This window comes from Peromyscus leucopus, chromosome 16_21 (genome assembly GCF_004664715.2).
Source record: "Peromyscus leucopus breed LL Stock chromosome 16_21, UCI_PerLeu_2.1, whole genome shotgun sequence".
Taxonomy (NCBI): domain Eukaryota; kingdom Metazoa; phylum Chordata; class Mammalia; order Rodentia; family Cricetidae; genus Peromyscus; species Peromyscus leucopus.
Genome location: NC_051084.1, coordinates 24741382 through 24760985, shown reverse-complemented (window position 1 = coordinate 24760985; position 19604 = coordinate 24741382). Strand labels below are relative to the sequence as shown.

General features: G+C 45.6%; 1 protein-coding gene across 3 annotated transcripts in view; it reads right to left on the bottom strand.

Moving 5' to 3' along the window:
* Positions 1 to 1864: 1864 nt before the first annotated feature.
* The window catches only part of Bicc1 (BicC family RNA binding protein 1), a 240317-nt gene continuing 222577 nt past the window's right edge, over positions 1865 to 19604 (bottom strand). For 2 of the 3 annotated variants that reach the window (XM_028877260.2, XM_028877261.2), the window contains exons 18-21: positions 15530 to 15686; positions 12270 to 12430; positions 9238 to 9337; positions 1865 to 4334 (exon numbers count right to left, since the gene is read on the bottom strand). In XM_028877260.2, the coding sequence (XP_028733093.1) occupies positions 4204 to 4334; positions 9238 to 9337; positions 12270 to 12430; positions 15530 to 15686 (549 nt within the window). In that variant the 3' untranslated portion in view covers positions 1865 to 4203. Of the gene's footprint in view, positions 4335 to 6686; positions 6766 to 9237; positions 9338 to 12269; positions 12431 to 15529; positions 15687 to 19604 lie in introns of all 3 variants that reach the window. The other variant, XM_028877262.1, reaches the window with a different exon arrangement.

Below are 19604 nucleotides of genomic sequence, written 5' to 3'. Positions count from 1 at the left end.
ATAATTAAAATCTTTATAAAAAAAAAAGAATGCGGAGTCCCCTGATGAAGGGTTTTTAAAGTGTCCTGGCCACGTCTGTAAGAAGGGCCCAATAGGAGCATACCTTGTTTGCCCTTTAAAGTGGGAAACTAAAATTAGCACAAATCCCAAACTAATGGCTCCTTCTAACAGCAAAGCTCATATAACACACCCAGAGAAAATCAGTGACGAACTTGGTAGGGAATGACAGAAACTGACAGAAGCCAGGGAGTAGGTGACCTTGTGTGTTATCAAGGGTGGGAGTTATCAAAGTAAGAACTCTAATAATGTGATAATTAGATAACAAGATATAGTCACTGACTATAAATCCAGTTATAAATACACTGGTGACTCAGATGGATGGAACAAAATCTAGGATCCTGGTACAACAAAGACTTCATTTCAATACTGCGTCCAGCCCGAGACTCGCCTCTGGAAGTGGGTACGGTTTGTCCTATCTATAGCCAGGCTATCTAACAAGAGGCAAGTTGGAGAGGAGAGGGTTACACTCCAGCTCATGGTTTGTAGGGTTAAGATCCAGCATGGCAGCCGCAGCTTGGTGGTGATGGCATTCGGCAGCTTGCTTATCTCTCAGTGGGCTGGGAAGCTGGGAGAAGGGGCTGATAGCCCTCAGCTGGCTTTTACCCTTTCATTTTTGAATCTTAGCTTAGGCTTCCAAGCCATGGGGTGGCACCATTCCCACTCAGAGCGGGTCTTCTCATCTCAGTTCATCCTCTCTCAAAGCACTGTCACGGGTACATTAGACCCGTGCCTCTCGATAGCGACCCGTGTGTTACTTCACCGGATGAGGCAGAAAGTCAAAGTTAACCCTCACAGTACTTGACTGCTTTTCAGTTTCTCTGCCTAACACTCAGGCAGAAGCAGTAGCAGTCTTTCTCCTTCTGGTGAGGGAAGCAGATGGACACAACAAATTTCCATGAGAGGAATGAAAACACGCATGTTTTAAAAAGACAGGCTAGTTAGTCACAGTGGGGAGCTGCTGTGGACACACTGCTTGCTATTCGCCTCCTGCTATGGAGCCAGGCTGGCCCACTGTCCCTTTACTTCATCAATAACGCCTCAAAGCTGTGCCTTTCGGCTTTACAGGTGAGGTCTCTGGGGGAAGGAGTGTTCTCCCGCTGGAAAGATAACATCTGACTACATCCTTCTTTGACTTGGCACCCAATCTCTTTACCTCTCTGCTAGGTTACCAGGTGTCATCCTAAAGGCTGCTTTTGGAAAGGAAGCTAGCTCACCTGGAATAGGATGGGAGGACGATCATGGCTTCTACTGGGGGGCTAAAATCATACAGCACATTGAATAAATGCTGTCTTATGAGGCTAAATGCATTTTAACACATAAGAGTTACCATAATGAGCACTTGAATCAGGATAAATCTCTTTGGGGGCAGTTTGGTCTAGAGACTCTGATTACCCCACTGTCTAATACATCTGGAACTAAGTCCCAAGTATCACAGGATGCTTCGAGCTTCCACCGCCATAGCAAAGTCACATCAAAGGTAAACTTCACTTCCAAACACCATGATGTAACCTAGAGTAGAGTCTGAGTGCTTATTAAAGAATGAGTAAGAACAAAGCTAGTCTTTCTGGATATACCGAGGGCTGGTGACAAGAAGAATGACCAATCATTAGTCTTGAAATCATTGGCTTCCTGTTGACAGTGAGAACAGAGAGGATGTGGATTCAACTCTGCCGAAGAGACAGACTCACACTCTGCTAGAAACAGCCCCTTCCTTTCCTTGAAACCCAAAAACAAGGACAGGTGTGGAGCTTATGTGGAAAGATTTTAAATTAAAAAAAAAAGACACATTCCATGTAGACAGCAATACAAAGGGGTTATATAAATTTATTTCTCATGTAACGATTGGCTTAGAAAAAAGTCCCCACTTTCAATGTTAATCCCATCTCTCATGTTTTTAAAAAAAGTGATAAAAGGACAAAAATTCCCCACAAAATACAATCTATGTCTGCTTCCTATTTACAGATTACCAGTCGCAAGTAAGGCCAGGTTGGTTAAAAGTCCCCATTATTTCTAATAACCCAAATAATCTGACGACAGAATACCAGCAAGTCTGCATGACTTCGCTGCATCAGGAGAAAGGGAGAGAAACCTTCCAGTGTTTTTAATTATATATATATATTTTAGCCTCCCTATTTAATCAAGTTGAAGTGGACAGCTTCCCTTTGGTATCAAATCAAAGCACTATGTGTACAGCCTAAACCAGCTTAATAGTGAATATTTGTTCCCTTGTTTTCCATTAGCAAATGCAGGGCAGAGTCCACAATGAGCTCCAATGATTAGTTTGCTAGTTTGTCTTTTTTTTTAATTAAAGAAATAACAAAATTTAGAGAGCTGAGATGGTGAACTGGATATGTGATAAGCCTCAGGAGGGCATCTGAGCACATGGGCACAGGATGGCCACTCCACTACTTACACAGAGCGATTCAATTCTGTCCCCTTAAGCGGGGAAGACTGAGATCAGTGCCAGGTAGATACGACTGCTGTGCCAAGCTCATGGTCATGCTTCCAGGGAGCCAAAGTTTTCGACGTGAAAACTTCTCTATGGGTAAAGATTCCTTCAGTTCTTTAATGAGCAGACGAAGCCCTGGAAAGACACTAGGCAAGCATTTCTTACCTCGTGTTTGTATAGACACCCAGCTGTGTGCACACTCCTCCAACACCTCTACCAAGAGCAGGAGGGAGCAGTTTATGTCACACAGAAAGCCTTAACACGCTAAACATACACACACCTCTAAAGGTACCTGACAACATGCCCTATGGGAAAAGTTTTCCAAAAAAATGTATACACTTGGTAAGAATATTGCTCTGAAGAGAGAAAGGCACTCTTTGAGGGGTTATCTCCATTGGACTGAAAACCTTCATATGTCTGCAAAGACAGGAAATAATGTCGCCTGGTCTCTTGGCCTTTCACAGTATAAGATCGTAAAGAGAAATCTGGCCACTTAGGAAACCCTTTTTCTCCCCCTTCAGAATTCAGCTCTGGGATGAGCTGTCACCCTGGAGCCTTTCTCTGTTCCCAAACCATCCAAGTTGATGTCAAGCAGACTGGACTCGAAGGCACTTTGAGGAACGTCCCAGGACCCACAGCGGGTGGAGCTACCGGGTAAGGAGGGGCCTCTTCTCTTCCTAATGGCAGCCATGCTGTCTCGTCTAATGGTTACTTGTCTTTTTAAATAAAGTGACAACCTAAGGCTCCAGTTATGAATGCAGCTCATTCTCTAACATAAATCTCTAGAAAATATCCATTTCATCACTTATCTACTTGTATGCTTATAATATCTAAAAATAAAAGTTTGATATAAATAAATGTCCTTTAGTGGCGGTATACTCAAAGACCAGCCCCTTGGCCTTTAGATAGCCCTTCAGATCATTTTAGCAATGCAGACAGCAGCTCACTAGGACAGCTGCACAGAGTTAGCACTGCAAAGTCCATTTGCTCTGTCTTTTGCACCTGGCCAGTGGACTGCAGTCATGGCCAAGGGCTCCTAAGATGCTGACGCAAATGAACAGAATTTGGTCCAGAGTGAGCACAGAAAATTCTGCACAGGAACTAATTAATGTCCAGTACCATTTCAAATAAACATTTGATGGGGCCGGAAAAATGTGTACCAGAAACATGAAGGTGGGAGACAGATCCACAGGACGAGCAACTAGGCCGTGTAAAGTGCTGAAAGACCTCAGTCATTATCTTAAAGCAGAAAATTACACTTTGATTACTTTTTTTTTTTTTTCCAAATCCCTAAACACCAAGAGAGTTCAAGCAAACAAATAACTTCTAAGTTTTCTGGCATCCCAGATGTCAAAATTCTCCTTCATTTTAGGTTTTAAAAAAAATCAGTGCATATGTAATATAGGTAAATAGGAAGAAACGAAGCCCTACCCTCATTTTGCAAATTCTGTCCAATTGCCAGTTTAAAAAGCATTTCCCCTTTGGTGCTTTTATGGCAACATGAGACACATCTCTTGTCGTCGTCGTCGTCGTCTTCTTTTTTTTTTTTTTTGCCATGAAGTACAGGAGCGAATTCAATGGTTTGGTCCCGATACCAGATACCCAGAGTGCCAAGAACGAACAGACGGGTGCAGTGAAGACTGTCCACAGATTGTGTCCATCTCTGCAGGTGGTGGTGTGTCCAGAAGGTACTGCTACCAACGGCCACTTACGCTGGCAATGTCTGAGTGATACTGACGGGGCAGCCTCCCGCTGGCTCCGCCCTCCAGGAAGGAGGTGCACGCGTTGGGTGGTTCAAAAAGTTTTCTTCGGTTTTTACTTAGCTCTGGGAAGAGAACAGAAGAGAGCAAGAGCCGACGGTTAGCTGGTCAGTGGAGAAGCGCTCTGTATAAGGAGATCGCATCAGAACTCAAGAGAATAGCGACATTGGGATTTGTGGGGAAAGCCAGGTTGGTGGCAGGAGGTAGACTCTGAGTTAATAGTGGGCACTTCTAAACATTTCATAACCCACGGTGTGAGAGGCACTTACTGCTCCCCTAGATAACTACGGGTTTTCATTATGGTTTGTAAAACACCCAGCTCAGTGTCATTCCCAGAAGTCCCTAGTCATACGAGACAGGTTTGCTAGGCCAAAAGTCAGAGGCAAAGGGCACAAGAGATGCTGGCATGAGATTTTATTATTACCAGTGGCAGAGAGGATTATAACAGCTGGGAACACAGCTTAGTGGTCTAACAGGGCTGAGGCTCTGGGTTCAATTCTCAGCAAAACACACATATGCACTCTTCCTCCATGACAGACACAGAAAACATTAATATAGGCAAGGCAGACATGGACAGAGACTCCCATGTCTGAAGGCTGCACACAGAGTATGAAGCCACCTCCCCACAACTGTACCAGGATTCCAAGCCTGGACTTCCTGAACGGCAACCAGTTATCAGAAGCACAACCACACGAAAGAACTTGGTACAAAAACATCAACTTAGTAAAGGTCTTATCCACTTAGAGAATTAATACTTAAAGACAATAGTGAAATCTAAATTGTCAGGAGAAAAAAAATAAAATATCCTACTTTAATTTCAAAGAATCCTGAGTAATATCCAGTGATTTTTACATGGCAGAACAGACCCAAACAGAAAGGCAAACAGCTAGCTAATCGTTATAGATGGTGTATGACTCGGCATTCCCCTTGTTTGAGGGACCCTGGCATCACCACAAAACTCTCTAGGAAGACATGTGAGGGGAACTGTGAAACAGGAAGTTAGGATTTCTCACCAGCACCAAATGTAAAGCTCTCCAATTGGCTCAACTTTCAATGATCAGAAAGATGTAAAACTGACTTGCTTGGGTTTGTCTGTGTTCAGGAGACTTAGGCAGGAGATTCACCTTGTACAGAACTCAGTTTAATACCATCCCCCTCCCTCAAGTATATCCATCGCCTTTGGAATTCAGCAGTCACACTGTGAGCCATGAGAGCTCTGGTGAGTCGTAGGTTGAGAAAATGATTGAGGCTGTCACGAGCCAAGTGGGTAAGGACCACCAGATAGTCAGCCATACTCCTGTCTGCTGAGTCCTGGAAGATAAGTCAGCCTGCATACCCTTAACAGTTCACCTAAATGTCTTCGGAATGTAAACACCTACCCTGTAAGGGTCAGGGCAACCTTGGAGATACTTCTCTTTTGTTAACACACTGTTCTCAGAGAAGAGATAACACTGATGCCCTTAGAGGTGATGACAAGTACCTTAGAATTGCTTCATTTTGCAAGTCTTTCCTAAGGGGCAGATAATACGAAACTCTATTGGAAACTGATTGTTTAAAAGTTGATGTCACTTGCTTGCAGACGGATAAAGCACAGAGCTGAGCCTGCATCTGCCTGATGCAAAGGTTCACTGAACACTGGGTTTTTGTAACCACAGATAAACAAGGCCCTGTGGTAGTAAGGATGCCACCAGAGACATACCACTTCAGGTATGACCTGTGGACAGAGCATTCGTTTGGACCGAAGTGTACCACATCCATTTATGAATTGCAAGAATAGTTTGAGATCTGTGGAGAGGTGTAAGGTGTCTCTATGAACGAGGCACACGCTGGCACACATGGCATGGTAGCTATTTCTGTCACTATGGAATCTGACACACCTTCCAAAAAGCTGAACAACTGTGTCTTATTTTAAAAACCCAGCAACACAGAGCTCCAAATTTCAGATCAAGATGGAACTGAATGTACTCAAAGGCCCACTCAGAGAAGACCATCTTTGGTCTCCATGTTTCTCACAGGCATAAGGTCCGAGTCAGGAGTTTGTTCCCTTCTTACAGAGAAGGAAAAGTAAGGAATGGGACTGAACACTCTTCCCCAGCAGGGAGCCTGTGCAGTGAGCCAGTGAAAATAAGGAGGCCAATGAAGATTTTCAGTGATTATCTTTAAAAGGTTCCATCGGCTAAGCCATCTGAAAGAACACAGTGACCGTGAGGGGAATCAGGCCATCTACAAAGGCACAGTTTCTAAAAGAGTGAACACACACGTGAGGCTCAGAAACAAAGCTGCCTGAGAGAGGCCATCAAGGCAAGGCCTACTGAAGACATTAAGGGTCTTACTTAAGATTAAAAAGCAAACTCCTTCCTCTAGTTGTATCTTTTGTCTCAGAAAAACCTAAGGGGATAGTTTCGGAAAATACCAACCTTTTTCTTTGAAATTCCAAGGTTCACACAATCCTGGCAGCTCTCAGGATCTTGTTGCGGATCTGAACAGAGTCACAAACTAAAAGAATAGGTCGGGAGATGTTAGATCTACCTGAGGCTGTGGCAGGAGGCTTGTCAACAGGATACTAGCGTGCCTCACTGAGTCTGTCCAGCTCGCTAACTACCCAGTTACTAAACTGGTCTCAGCAATCTGACTTCAAAAGAAAAATTCCAATTTATTCTCGGACACATCTCTGCATCTCAAATTCACTCCCTACAATATTAAAACGCAGGCTCTCTGCCCCAAGATAAAAACCTCATACCAAAAGAACAATTCCAAGGATAAATTTAATAATCTGCACAATTTTGCAAAGGAGAAACCACCTAACCAGAAGACAAGCATGAGTCGGGGCTGCCTGGCCAGGCTGCATCTCTCTGGGGTAGAATGCTTGGGGGTTGTGAGTAGGAGTCTTTGTTATCAGGTAGGCTGAACGGGGAGAAGTAGCTTTTGATGAAGCATTTCTTAATGGCAATATTACTTGCAAAGAGAAATGATTTATTAGGTCCCAACAAATGCATTCGGCATAGTAAGGCAAACCTTCCTTGGTGTAATCAAAGACCCCGTGCTGTGCAGAGCAGTCCCAAGGCACCTCATTCCAATTAAAGGCATGAGAACTCATAAGCCCGTCAGGAGAGATGGCCTCCGAAACACATACTGACCTCAGAAGAACCCTGCCGAAGATGATGAGTGGAAGAATAAAGAGGATTCAAAACCCCTTCATCGTACTCCCCTTCTCCAAGCCTAGACTGAGGGGCATTGCTATTTTCCAGAGGAAAGCATCCTGCTGATCCACCTACAACCTATGGAAATGTTTGGGAGCCGTCGTCCCCTGTGGTTGAATGATTCACAGGACCTGGAACCAGTTCACAGAGGAAAAAAACCTGGTTTTCATTACATTGCTACCACTATTCCATGAAGGCTAGTAGAAGGCTACAGAGTGTCAGGGTAGATATTTCTCTGTATAGAAGTGTTAGCCTGTACTAGCAAGTGTGTGGCTTAGTCAAATACCAAGTAGCACCTCAATTTCACTTGAAAATCAATGGAGCAATGTGGAATTATCTAATGTTAGAATCTGAGACTAACCCTGTGTGGACAGGCTCTAAGGGAAACAAGGTGAATGAAACAATCTTATTACCAAAGACAGCAAAAAGAACAAACAAGGGTTTGAAACAGTCTGCTGAGAGTATCCATCAAGCCCGATGATGTATTTCACGGAAGGACAGGTCTCAGAAATGGAAGGTGACCCACACAATCACCACCATAATCTACATTCATGACAAGCCAAAACCAAGAGAGATTTGTAGTCTCACCCCAAGAATCGGTAACTTGGCCCCGCAAAACACAAACCTCCTTTCTGAATCCGTTGTTCCCCTCACATATTCTGGGATGAGCTCACGACTACTCAGGAATTACACATCCACTCCAACACTGTTAATACAGGATGGTAGAGACTCCCAGGTAGAGTCCTTAAGCATGTAAGTATGAACACTACTGTGGAGGAGTCATAACGCTACATCCCAAACCACCCATGCTGACATCTACCCTGCAGGCACATATCTGCTTTACACCAAGATTTCTCAGGAGGAGGTGCGTCAGGTAATGCAATCCACCGCTAAACGAAATGGGGAAAACACTGAGGTTTTGAACTGTATTTTCTACTATGATTTCTGCTGGCTGGAAAGGATATTCACCAGCTGGACGCAACTGTTGGCCTCACACAGGCCCAGCCTGCCAAGGGACAGTCCCCCAGCAGAGACTGCTTGGCTTCTGCTATTAGTGTCACTGTCTCTTCAAGAGGCAGGCACACATGAATTTGACTTTCAAGAACACTGCTGGAAAGACGTCCATGTCCTTTCTCTGAACACTGTCGAGGGACACTGACATACGTGTGCACCGCCCCGATTTATCACCTGCGTGGCGTCCCAGTGAGTAGGTACAGAGCACTCACTAAAGGAATATGCAACACACCACCACGAAGGCAGACTAGGGACGCAGATACTATGTTTCTTCCATCTGTGACTCAAACTCTACTAACACATTAGAAAAAATAGAAAGGCATTAAGTCTGATAAGCCCTGCCAAGAAACACCATGAATGCTTTTTTCCTCTCAGTGTGATGACCCTGGTTGCTCAAGGACATATACATTGGAACATGGCTCTCAATAAAGACTAATTACTCACGGACACAGCAACTTGTTTATCACAATTGCTCACCCATTTTCATGTTCCGCATGGGGCAATGTTGGCTACATCTTTCTGAGGCGGTCTAGCACAAGGAATGGTACTGCCAAGACAGGCTTTTGGGCAGGGCCTTGATTAGGTAGTAGGGGGTTCTCAGCATTGGTCAGGTGTTGGCAGGAAGACCCCTCCTACATCATATCCATCATGGTATCAGAGGAGTGCATAGCTGATGGGCAGAAGCAGCCTCACAGGCCGAGACCCCGGAGAGAGGGCTTTCAGATTTTACAATATGAGTTCAATATCTATTCACCTGAAATTGCCAGCAGCATTTTCCTCCTGGCTCCAAAGGTGGTGATTCCCAGCTCCTTCAGATCCTGGTCTGTGAGGGTGAGGAACGTCTGGAGATCAATCTGTGGAAGGCAGAAACGAGCTGTAGCCAATCGGTTCAGTGGGGGTGTGTCTTGACCGCTGTGGGGTGGACTTGTTCTCCTATCGCTTAGTTAGCTCTACCTACTTCCTGAAACCAGTGGTAGCGACACCAACTGGGTGGGGGTTGGAGAGATGGCTCAGCAGGGAAGAGCACTGATTGCCCTTCCAAAGGACCCTGGTTCAATTTCCAGCTCCCACATGGAGGCTCACAGTGACTATAACTCCAGTCTTAGGATATCTGATGTCTAATTCTGTCATCCATGGGCCCTGCACATACATGGTACACAGACACACATTCAAGCAAATATTCATATACTGTAAAAAAAAAAAATCTCAAGGAGAAGGAGGGAGGAAGGGAAAGAGGGAGAGGGAGAGGGAGAGGGAGAGGGAGAGGGAGAGGGAGAGGGAGAGGGAGAGGGAGAGGGAGAGAGAGAGAGAGAGAGAGAGAGAGAGAGAGAGAGAACAAAGAAATTGGTGAAATGAAAGCAACTGTTATCAGGAGACAGACTAAGCCAGCAACTTAATGCCACCGAGATAAATTTAGCTCTGAGCATCTTGGCAGCTATGATCAAAACAAAACAACAGAAATACTGTACCACATTTGTGAACTGATAAAAAAAAAAAGAAGGCTATGAATCAAGAATGTTTGTTAGCTTTTGGCTCTAAGGAGAAATCAAAGTGTACACTGGATGACAGTTTCCATTGTGTTGTCTATGGCCATGCAGAGAATCAAGTCCTCAGTTCAATGAACACAACAGACTATCTCAAAAAATGGTACAGAAACATCTATCTAACAGCATGTCCTGTGGCCTCAGCAACGCAATATGGATGGAAACAGCTCGGGGGGGCCAGGGCTCTTATTTTGAAGTTAGCCTGTGGGGACTAGAAAGGTAACAGCAGTGAAGTCAGATGTCTCCATTGCTAACACTGGGCACTTGGGACAGGCAATGATGTGCCCTGCTGGCTGCTGTACACATCGTAGATGGCTGCAGATGGGAACAACGAGGACCTGCAGGCTCAGCGCTGACCTCAGGGGAGCCATGACCCCCCAGGTTCCCCTACATCAACACCCCAGTGTGCTCTCTCAGCTAAAGTGGTGAAGGATGGTTGGGGTGCTTTCCTGCAAACCCCACCTTCTACTTCTCTGCTTTCCCATGCTCTGCGGAATAAGAAACAAGATGACGTTTTCCTCAGCAGCTAGAACAAGCTGAGATCTGACTAAACACCCAGGGAAAGTACAACCACAGGTCAACATGGCTCCCTTCTAGGGGTCATCACACCCACTCTTGTATAATATTAGAGGGACCAGCCTTAATATTATACATCCCAGGGGCTCAGGGGAGAGAACTACTGTTTTCGGGAAATAGAATCTCAGCACACCGAGCTCTATAGTCCACTTGCTTTAATTCCTCTGGCATAACATCCACATACACACAGCTTCAGTTCTGTTTTGGTGCCTAGCTCCTTTCTTGCCTGATTTCTCTCTACATTTATCTACTGCTCCCTCTAAGTTCTATCTTAATTGTTCCCTCTATGTTCTATCTTAATTCTCTCGTCTTAATTCTGCCTCATCTAGGTCTTTTTCATCTTGTTCTTCCCCATCTGACTCTTCCTCATCTTCCATCTCGTCCACACATACTCTCTGGTCAAAATCCTCCTTGTTCCTCCCTGTTCTCCGTTTCTCTGTCCTCCACATGCCCTGGGAGTCCCGGCATACATACACTTACAAGCAGTCATCCCTTGGCAGTGCAAAGCCAGGCTTCCAGGGTCAAACAGAGGGGTGATAAGAATCACATAGGGAGGCAATAGCCATTAATTATCATTTGTAACCCCAAAGGGAAGTGACCAATGGGGAAATGAATTAACTAAAGGCTAAATTCAGGTAATATCTAGAAATAGGGATCTTATGTGCTCAACTATAATCTTAAACATGTTTGGTAGAAAATGTTAAGAATCTATAAGTTGCTAGGTCAATGGGAGAAAATAAAACTGTCTTCTTTTTTCCTGTGGCTCCTATCTGTCCAAGCTATCTGCCATTTTTCTTCAGGGTGGGGGAAATGTGCTCAGTCACTAGGCAACCTGTGTACAGCTAGATGCCTCTGGTGATAGTTAAAGGGAGATATGGAACTAGAGGTAAGGTTTGGGAAAGGAGGAAGTAAAGCTTAATTGGCACATCCACCAGGCCTTCTCAAACAGGTAGCCTGGATGCTTAAGTCTGTTCTTAGAGAGTACAGAGGTATCTCTGATAAGGTACTTTCCTCCATCTGGGGATGGACCTGTCCGGATGCTGCCAATAATGATAATTACAGGGAGGCTTGAACTGGGGTTCTGGCTGAGCATAGCTGTCAGCGCAGAAGGTTATCTAAATATTCCTAAAAGTGGTTAGGTAAGGAGTTAAAGGTCTTTAAAGTTAGTAAGGCTGTAAGAAAGGAGGGTCTGAGCTAAATTGTGTAAAACTATTACTTAAGGTCCACCTGACCTAGGCAGTGTCTCCTTGTGGAATTTACCTTAAATTAGGAGACTTTCATGTGGACTGTTATTACTGCTAGTCCTTGAAAGTGGCCAAGGGAGATATCTAATTCCAGAGGAAGCCTTTCCTGAGGCAGTTCTCCAAATACCTGGAATGTGTATGTCCAGAGAGTGATCAGTCCACACTGTTAGCCCTTCTTAGGGGAAAGTCAATTGGGAAAACTATGAAGGCACACATGATTTTCATAACAGAAGACAGCTGATATATAACAAGCCAAATAACACCAAAAACTCCTTGGAATTTGGCTTCCTCTAGAGGAATTCCCTGATCCCTCCAGGTAGTGACTGTGCCATAACCAGCTGAATTCTTATGATATATTCCTGTGGCCCGCAGCAACCCACAAACCCAAACAAAGATGCCCAGGAAGACACAGGCTGGCCCACCTCCTGTTGCTGGAAGACGTCTGTGTATTTGCCCAGGCCCAGCTTGCTGAAAAGCTCAGGGAGGTCCGAGCCTTTGAAGCAGCTGTTCAGGTTACAGCCATTGCTTCCTGTCAGCGAGGAAATGCAGTCCATATAGTTGCTGCTGCTGAGATAATGCTCTCCTGGAAGGCAGAGGAGAGACAGTCAAGGCCACAGAGAACACGGTTTAATTAAAAGCCTTAATCACCAAGTATTTCAGATTTCATTGTTCGGCTCAACAGAGCACCGGCTGTAAAGCACAGTAATCCGTCACCACAGGACCAGCTTCTCACCAAGGAAACGCTGTTTATTGCTGTCGGGAAGCGCCTGCCATCCCCAGGTTAACAGTTGGGAGGCAGAAAGTCAGTACCGTGCCTCTGCAGCTAATAATCATTCATTGTATTTTCTCCCCTGAGCGTTGGCTCTTTACAGCTGATTTGATGGGAATCAAATGAAAAGCTGGAAAGGAACTCTGGGACCCGGCAAAGGTACAGGAAGTTATAACAGGCCCAGGTTCCCTTGGGATGGCAGAGTGGATCTCCACCTCCTGACCTGTGCCTCCTTAATGCAGAGGAATTGTGCAGCGCTGCAGCACACACATCCCACGGCCCTGAAGCACCCATCAGGCCATCAAGTCTGCCAAATCGGGTGCTTCTGAAATGAGTAATGTGCACAGCAGTGAGGCTGAGGTCCCCGGATTTAATTTATGACTGACCGCATGGGTTTCTTGGGAAGAAAGCTAGCAGAGCAATACAGAAGTCTTGTCTTGGCTCTGCAAAGGACTTGATAGGCAGACCTACCTGTGGTCTGGCTCTCAGATCAACTGACAACCCAGACTAGAGGAAGGGCCATAAAACCAGACCGTGTACATGACCAGACACCTAAGCATGTTGCTTTAGAGGATCTAGTGGATGGTTGTGTGGTCATGCTGCCTCTTGCCTGTGTGAGGATCCATCCTCTCACAGTGAGGATATGGCCCTAAGAGGGATTTCTAGAGAGTCGAAGAAAGCAATGAGGCTCTTCCAGGTCAGGCAGATCCCTGCAGGTCACTCCAGGGCTCTGGAACTCCAAGCCTCAGAGTCCGCTTTGCATGGGTTCTGGTACCACTCACCACTTTCTCCCATGCAAACTGAGAAGCTCTCTGCATATCTCAAAGGCAAGGAATTATGAATAACATTTCTTTTTCTTTTCAAAACAGGTATAGTCTTATAAGAAGAATCCAAAACTAACCCTTAAAATAATATCCTTGGACTATCCATTTAAAGGTAAGACAGAAGTTTCCCGAAATCATCAAAGCATACTGAGTCAAGGGTGCTACAAAACCATGGGCTGGGAGCCCCCCTCCAAGTGCCCACTGGCCTTGAGTGAGTAGAAGTCAACTACAGGCTGATCACGTACATTGCTGTCCAAATGATAAATGTACCTTCTGGTAGAGCAAAGGGGGGCTACCAAAATCTACACTGAGCAACTGGTATAAACAGGGAAGCCCAGAGAAGGAGGAACCTTTGAAACTAAGACCCAGGGAATAAAGAAAAAGTGGCTTATGCCCATGCTCTTCAATGGGGTAGCCACTGGCCACATGAAGCCACTGAGAACCTGAGATGAGGTGAGTGGAAATTAAAGTGTTGGACCAGTATAACACATATTGTAGATCCGCGCCAAGGAAAACATATTAGCAAAAATTGAAACAGATATTTGAAATTAAAACCCTCTGTGGTCAATGTTTATAATGGCCCTTAGCTTCGTGTTGACTATTGATATGTTTGTCTTAACTGTTGATCGTTTCCGTATCTTCTTCTAACCCCACCCCCACCCTTCAAACTCCTGGTGAAAGCCATATTATTGGGCTTCTTTAATCACCCCTTTTCCTTTTCACAAGCTCATCTTAACCTAAGTTTTAATTCAACAACTTAGTAGAGTTGGTGTAAGTTAGCTGAAGGAAAGGAGAAATGAAATACAAAACCAACTTGCATAGGCCAAACCCCTATACCCCAAGGCCTGTGTGGGACAGCAGCCCGCCTCTGGGCTGACTGCACTGTGCACATTTAGACAATCAGACCGTCACTGATGGGAGTTTCCAGCTACAACTCACGGTTCATAGGGAGAGGAGCTGACTTCACTTTCCGATTTGGATTTGGTCAATAGTGTGACTAGTCTTCAAGTTGGAGACACCTGACCACGCAGCCACCTTGCCTAACCATAACCATAGGCTACAATGCTTACCGCACTCACCCGTGGTGCCTTCAGACTGTCCATGCTACCTGTTTGGAATTCCAAATTTGGCAAGAACCCTGAATCAAAAGGTGTTATTAACACACCTCATGGTCACTGTGTGCTCTTTGGTCTGGCTATCCATTTTGACCACCTAGGACAGCCAACACCCCTACAGATAACGGCCCCCTGCTCAGCCTCAGCCGCACTGGCTCAGGCAGAATGCCAGGGATTTCTCTCTTTATGTTAATCCATCTTGCCTAAATGAGACCTGCAGAATGACAATACTGGTTGGCATGCCAATGTGGGTGGGGGAAATTTCCTAAAGCCCACCCTACCCCTAGATGAAGAGCTACAGGCAATCAACAGCTGCTGAGAGAGGGAAATGGGGGGTGGGGGGGGGCACAAGAGAAATTGGGGGAGGAGAGAGATGGGCAAAAATGACGTAAATACAGTACTAGGGTATGAAATTCTCAAATTAAAAAAAATTAAGCTAAAATTTCTGTTTTTTTTTTTTTTTTCACCGTTAATAGCTAGTTTTTCTTCAGCTGTCCCAATATGCTACTTTAGTCATATCTTACTCATCTGCTTTCACAGGTTCCAATCTCTTCCTTGTTATCTGGAGGTGTGTGTGTGTGTGTGTGTGTGTGTGTGTGTGTGTGTGTGTGATTCACTCCGCAAACATCTACAGAACATGTGCCTCCTAGGTGCCAGACACAGCCTGACACAGAGTACTCAATAAGCATTCACTAGGGATTACTGACTGACAGAACTCAAATTCTACAAGGTAGGTCATGATAGTAAATGATGGCACTTCGGGAGGCAAGGGCTACAGTGTACACCATGTACAAAATGCAGTGAGAGGAGACAACTTCACAGGGAGGAACCAGGAGAGCTTTGGGAAGAGGCTACACGTGACTCACACCAAGCACTTCACGTCTCAGGAGGGAGCTGCCTGCCCCTCATCCCCTCACTCCGAGCAAAGGTCTCTAAGCTGATGCCTGGAAAGTGTGAACAGAAATCAAGCTCACTTGATTTGTTCTGCTTGCGCTTGGGGCTGCCAATCGGCGCGGCAAATTCGCTGTGACCCATGGGTCCTATTCCATTCCGCTCTCGCCAGTTGTCTGATTCGCTTCCGCTTGCCAGATGCTCACGACTGCTGGACCTTGAGAGGGACAATGAGGAGCCCTGTAAAGAGTCCAAGCCAGAGAAGGAACGGTTCAACATGGTGGACTTCTCAGAGTGGGAGGAGAAATGGTACCAGGCAATGATACCACTGCTGTGTCCTCCTGTCGCCAACCAGGGCACACTCTTTCTCCGGAATGTACCAAGGATGAGCACTGACAGACAGTGAGGTCCTCACCAAGAGGAACTGACTGTGCAGGCGCCCACAGAGCTCTAGAAGTCACCTGTGTGCCTTCCTGTAATGTTTCAGAATGTCACTGTTGTGTCCATCCCTGTTCTAGGAAACAGAGCACTCCCCTATGCACGCACACAGGCACGCACACACCTAGTACAGGAATGATTCTCTGCCTCAGCTCACACGAAAAGGACACGGGAGTGGCGGAGGTGCAGGGAAAGCCAATGTTCCTAGAAAGGTGCCTGCTCCTATCCTCACACTCAGTGTGCGGAGACAGAGCTGGCCTTTCCCTGACACTAGCCTCCCCCCAAACAAGGACATAATCTCTCCAGCCAATTACAGATACCTGGGACAACGCGCTCTTTGAAGTCCTCCAAATTAAAATGAAAAATAATTCACAACAACTTAAAACCGGCCTGAATTTGCATAGATTCTTTTCGTTTAAGTATCCACGGTATGATGGCACCCTGGCTCTGTACTAGAATATCAGTCCCACTCTCCTCATTTGCAGATTTATTTTCACTGGCAACTCCAAGAAAATTCTTACCACACTTCAGTTTGGCTCATGCAGCCCATTCACAGCTAGGAGGGCCTCCCTCAAACACTTCCAACTAACAGCAGGACACCCTAGTCCTGAGGTTTTCTACTTCCTCCCCATGTCCTCTGTGACCTTCTTCTTTGCCATCCTAAATGGCAGGCTATCTGTAGGCCTGGTCTTAGACACCACCCCATCCACCACCCTTTTTCCCCCCTGTACTTGGTCACTCAATAGGTTCAATCCTCTGTGAAATCCTCAGTGTGCAGACCCTACCTCTGGATTGAGATCCCCGTGGAACTTCAAGATCATAAAGCTGCAAGTCTGTTATGGTTGGTACCTGAGCCTTTTCCTCACTGAATGGCCCTTCCCACCAGCCACTATGAACCTCCCCCTCCACTCACTGGACCACTCTGGTGCTGGTCTTACTGCCGCCCCCCTCTGTAATCCAGCACATACAACGAGGCTGGTATTTTTAAGTGCCAATCAGAGCAACCCATGCCTCCAGTCTTGAACTTCTGCTATACAGAGGCAGAGGTGCTTCCTAATTTCCCATGACTCCCTGTAGTCTATCATGGATCAACTTGAGGTCCACCAGGATGGGCCTTACTGGAACCTCATCGCCAATGCCTTCGGCTCTGAGACAGTGGATTCCAAGGTTAAGATGATCAAGCTGTTGATTCCCTTAGACACAATGCTCTTTCCCAAGGTCCTTCTGAGATTGGCCCCATTTTGTCACCTCCGTTTCCTGGCATGCCTCTCATCCGTTCCTAAGGGCAAAGCAACCTCCACTGAGCAGGGACTAGGAATTTGGTTGCCCACTGCCTTCTTGACATGTTGTTTTTCTCCCCGCAGAAGGCAGCCCTGTCCCTAAAGCAGCACACTAGCGTGTACAATCTGGTGCACGATACTCTCTCAGGAATGCTGAGTCCCACTCAAGGAGTCCCTTTCCTACAACAGTGGGATGCCTTCGCTGACTTAGGGCAATGCATATGGGGAAATTATGGCTTCAGAAAAACAAACAAACAAACAAACAAAGCTAGATTTTCCAGTGAAAATACCTTTCCTATCTTAAACCAAGATAAACCCAGAGTAGCAAGGACCAAGAACATGCTGAATTCTGGCAAGGGCCACAGCCCTGATGAGTAGCTGCTTGACTTACATGTCTTACAATGAGACAGCTGCCTCTTTCTGAATGTCTTTAAGCACTTGCCTAGCCGACTGAACTGGCAGACTTCTTAGGTTGGCGATTCCTGGTCTCCCACTAAGATCTGAAATATCCACTGAGCAGTTCTCCTCCACACTGAGGTTTGTGAGATTAAAAACTATCAGACCTCTTCCTTGCTTAGTGTTGGGGAAGTTGAAAACCACCGGGGGTTCCCAACTCATGCTTTTGTTTGCTTCGGAGAATATGTGACCCCTATGCTTTTAAGAGCTAGACATCAGAAAGAAAAACCCAAAAGCCTTTGGGGCTCAGTTCAAAGAGACCTTTGCTTATTTTTTTTTTTTTTTTTTTATGTCCCAGTATAACACCAAGCAGGCAGGAAGAAAAAAAAAGGTAAAAAGTGCCTGCCTCTTATCTAAAGAACTTTTGGGAGGACAGGATAATTACTTAGCTGTTAAAAAAAAAAAAAAAAAAAAAAAAAAAAAAAAAAAAAAAAAAAAAAAAAAAAAAAACCTTGAAAAATTGCTCAACTCCAGCCTCTCAATAATACAGAGTGCAGAGCTCAAAGTATCTAATTCTTTGGCCAAGCAAGCTTCCTAGGGCAGGAAGCTGAGGCGCCTGGCACACCGGCGGGGTAGTTGTCAGCTGCCGGATGTCGGCAGTCAGGGATGCTCCTGCCCACGCAGCTGCAGTCGCCTTCCCTTTGTTTTTCCTTGTAAAAATAAGGAAAGTGAGGGTGCTCTTGTCACCCTACAAGTTAGACATGGCAGTGCTATAAGCAGACACCTGAACACTGTCACACTGTCTGTCTGTCTGTCTATCTATCTATCTATCATCTGTCATATCTATCTATCCATCTATCCATCTATCTATAGCTGTCTATCCCCTGCTCTCTCATTCTCTCAACAGGAATTGTCCTCTATCGTTTCTTAGAGCCTTCCCCACATTCTTCATCATGGAAGCCAGCCTCAGTCCTTACACATCTTCCTGTTTTAGTCCTTCTGAGCTATGGCAGAGAAAACAGGAGCCTTGCCTGCCCAGAGAGCTCCTGCCACAGAAGACTCATGAATGCTGTGGATGGACCCTCTCCTCCACAAAGGAAGACAGTCCCAAGGTAAGCACAGAGCATCACTCCTAAGGAAAGCCAGATTCTACCCTTCCCAGCATTCAGAGGGCCGGTGGAAAGAAGCAGATGACGTGGAGCTTCCCCACGCTCTAGTCTCACTGTTACTGCCTGCCTCCACTTTTCAGCATGAGAGGGCTGACTGGCATCAGTCAGGGAAGTGGAGCAGGCTAGCCCAAGCCAGGCAAACCAACAAAGACATAGGAGAGAAACAGCTGCTAGACAGGGTCCCTGTGCTCATAGAAAGTTGTCTGTCTGACCCTGAGTAAGAGCAGGAGTGGAGGGCATTTCAAGGCCCCATGTTGGTTCCAGCCAACAACCTTAGTGTTTTGGGAGTGAACGCCCCTTACAGCAACGTTTCCTTGGGGGCACTGGCATCAGCCATGGCTCAGATCCAAAACACGTATGTCAGCTCTTTCTCGCTTTGCACCCCTGCCAAATGAAATCTCGGCTTCACAGAAAGGCGCTCCTTCTAGGTGATTAAAATTATGTGTATCTGTGTGTGGCTATGCCATGTGGCTGTACATCAATTACACATCATCTTTCCCTCTGCACTCCTTGAGTTAACTCATTGAGGAGATGTTCCAGAACATTCTGTAAAATGAACTCAAGTCCTTTCTCTCACATTTACCGGTCCATATCATGATGAAGACACATCCATTCTGGGAGCCTCTTTTCCCACTAGAAGTTTATGGAGATTGTGTAAATTTATATGGAAAATGCACCATATAAACCACAAAGAATTGAGTGAGTCCAATTTAAGATAATTATCACTAATACCTTATGTATCCACACAATACTTTGAAAGCATTACTTTGGATACAGAGAGCATAAACAGCTTGAATGTGCAGTTACTCCCTCCAACAAGGAAGACAACCTCATCCTTCAGAAGCCTTGTTTTTTCTATGGATGAAGTTCTCATG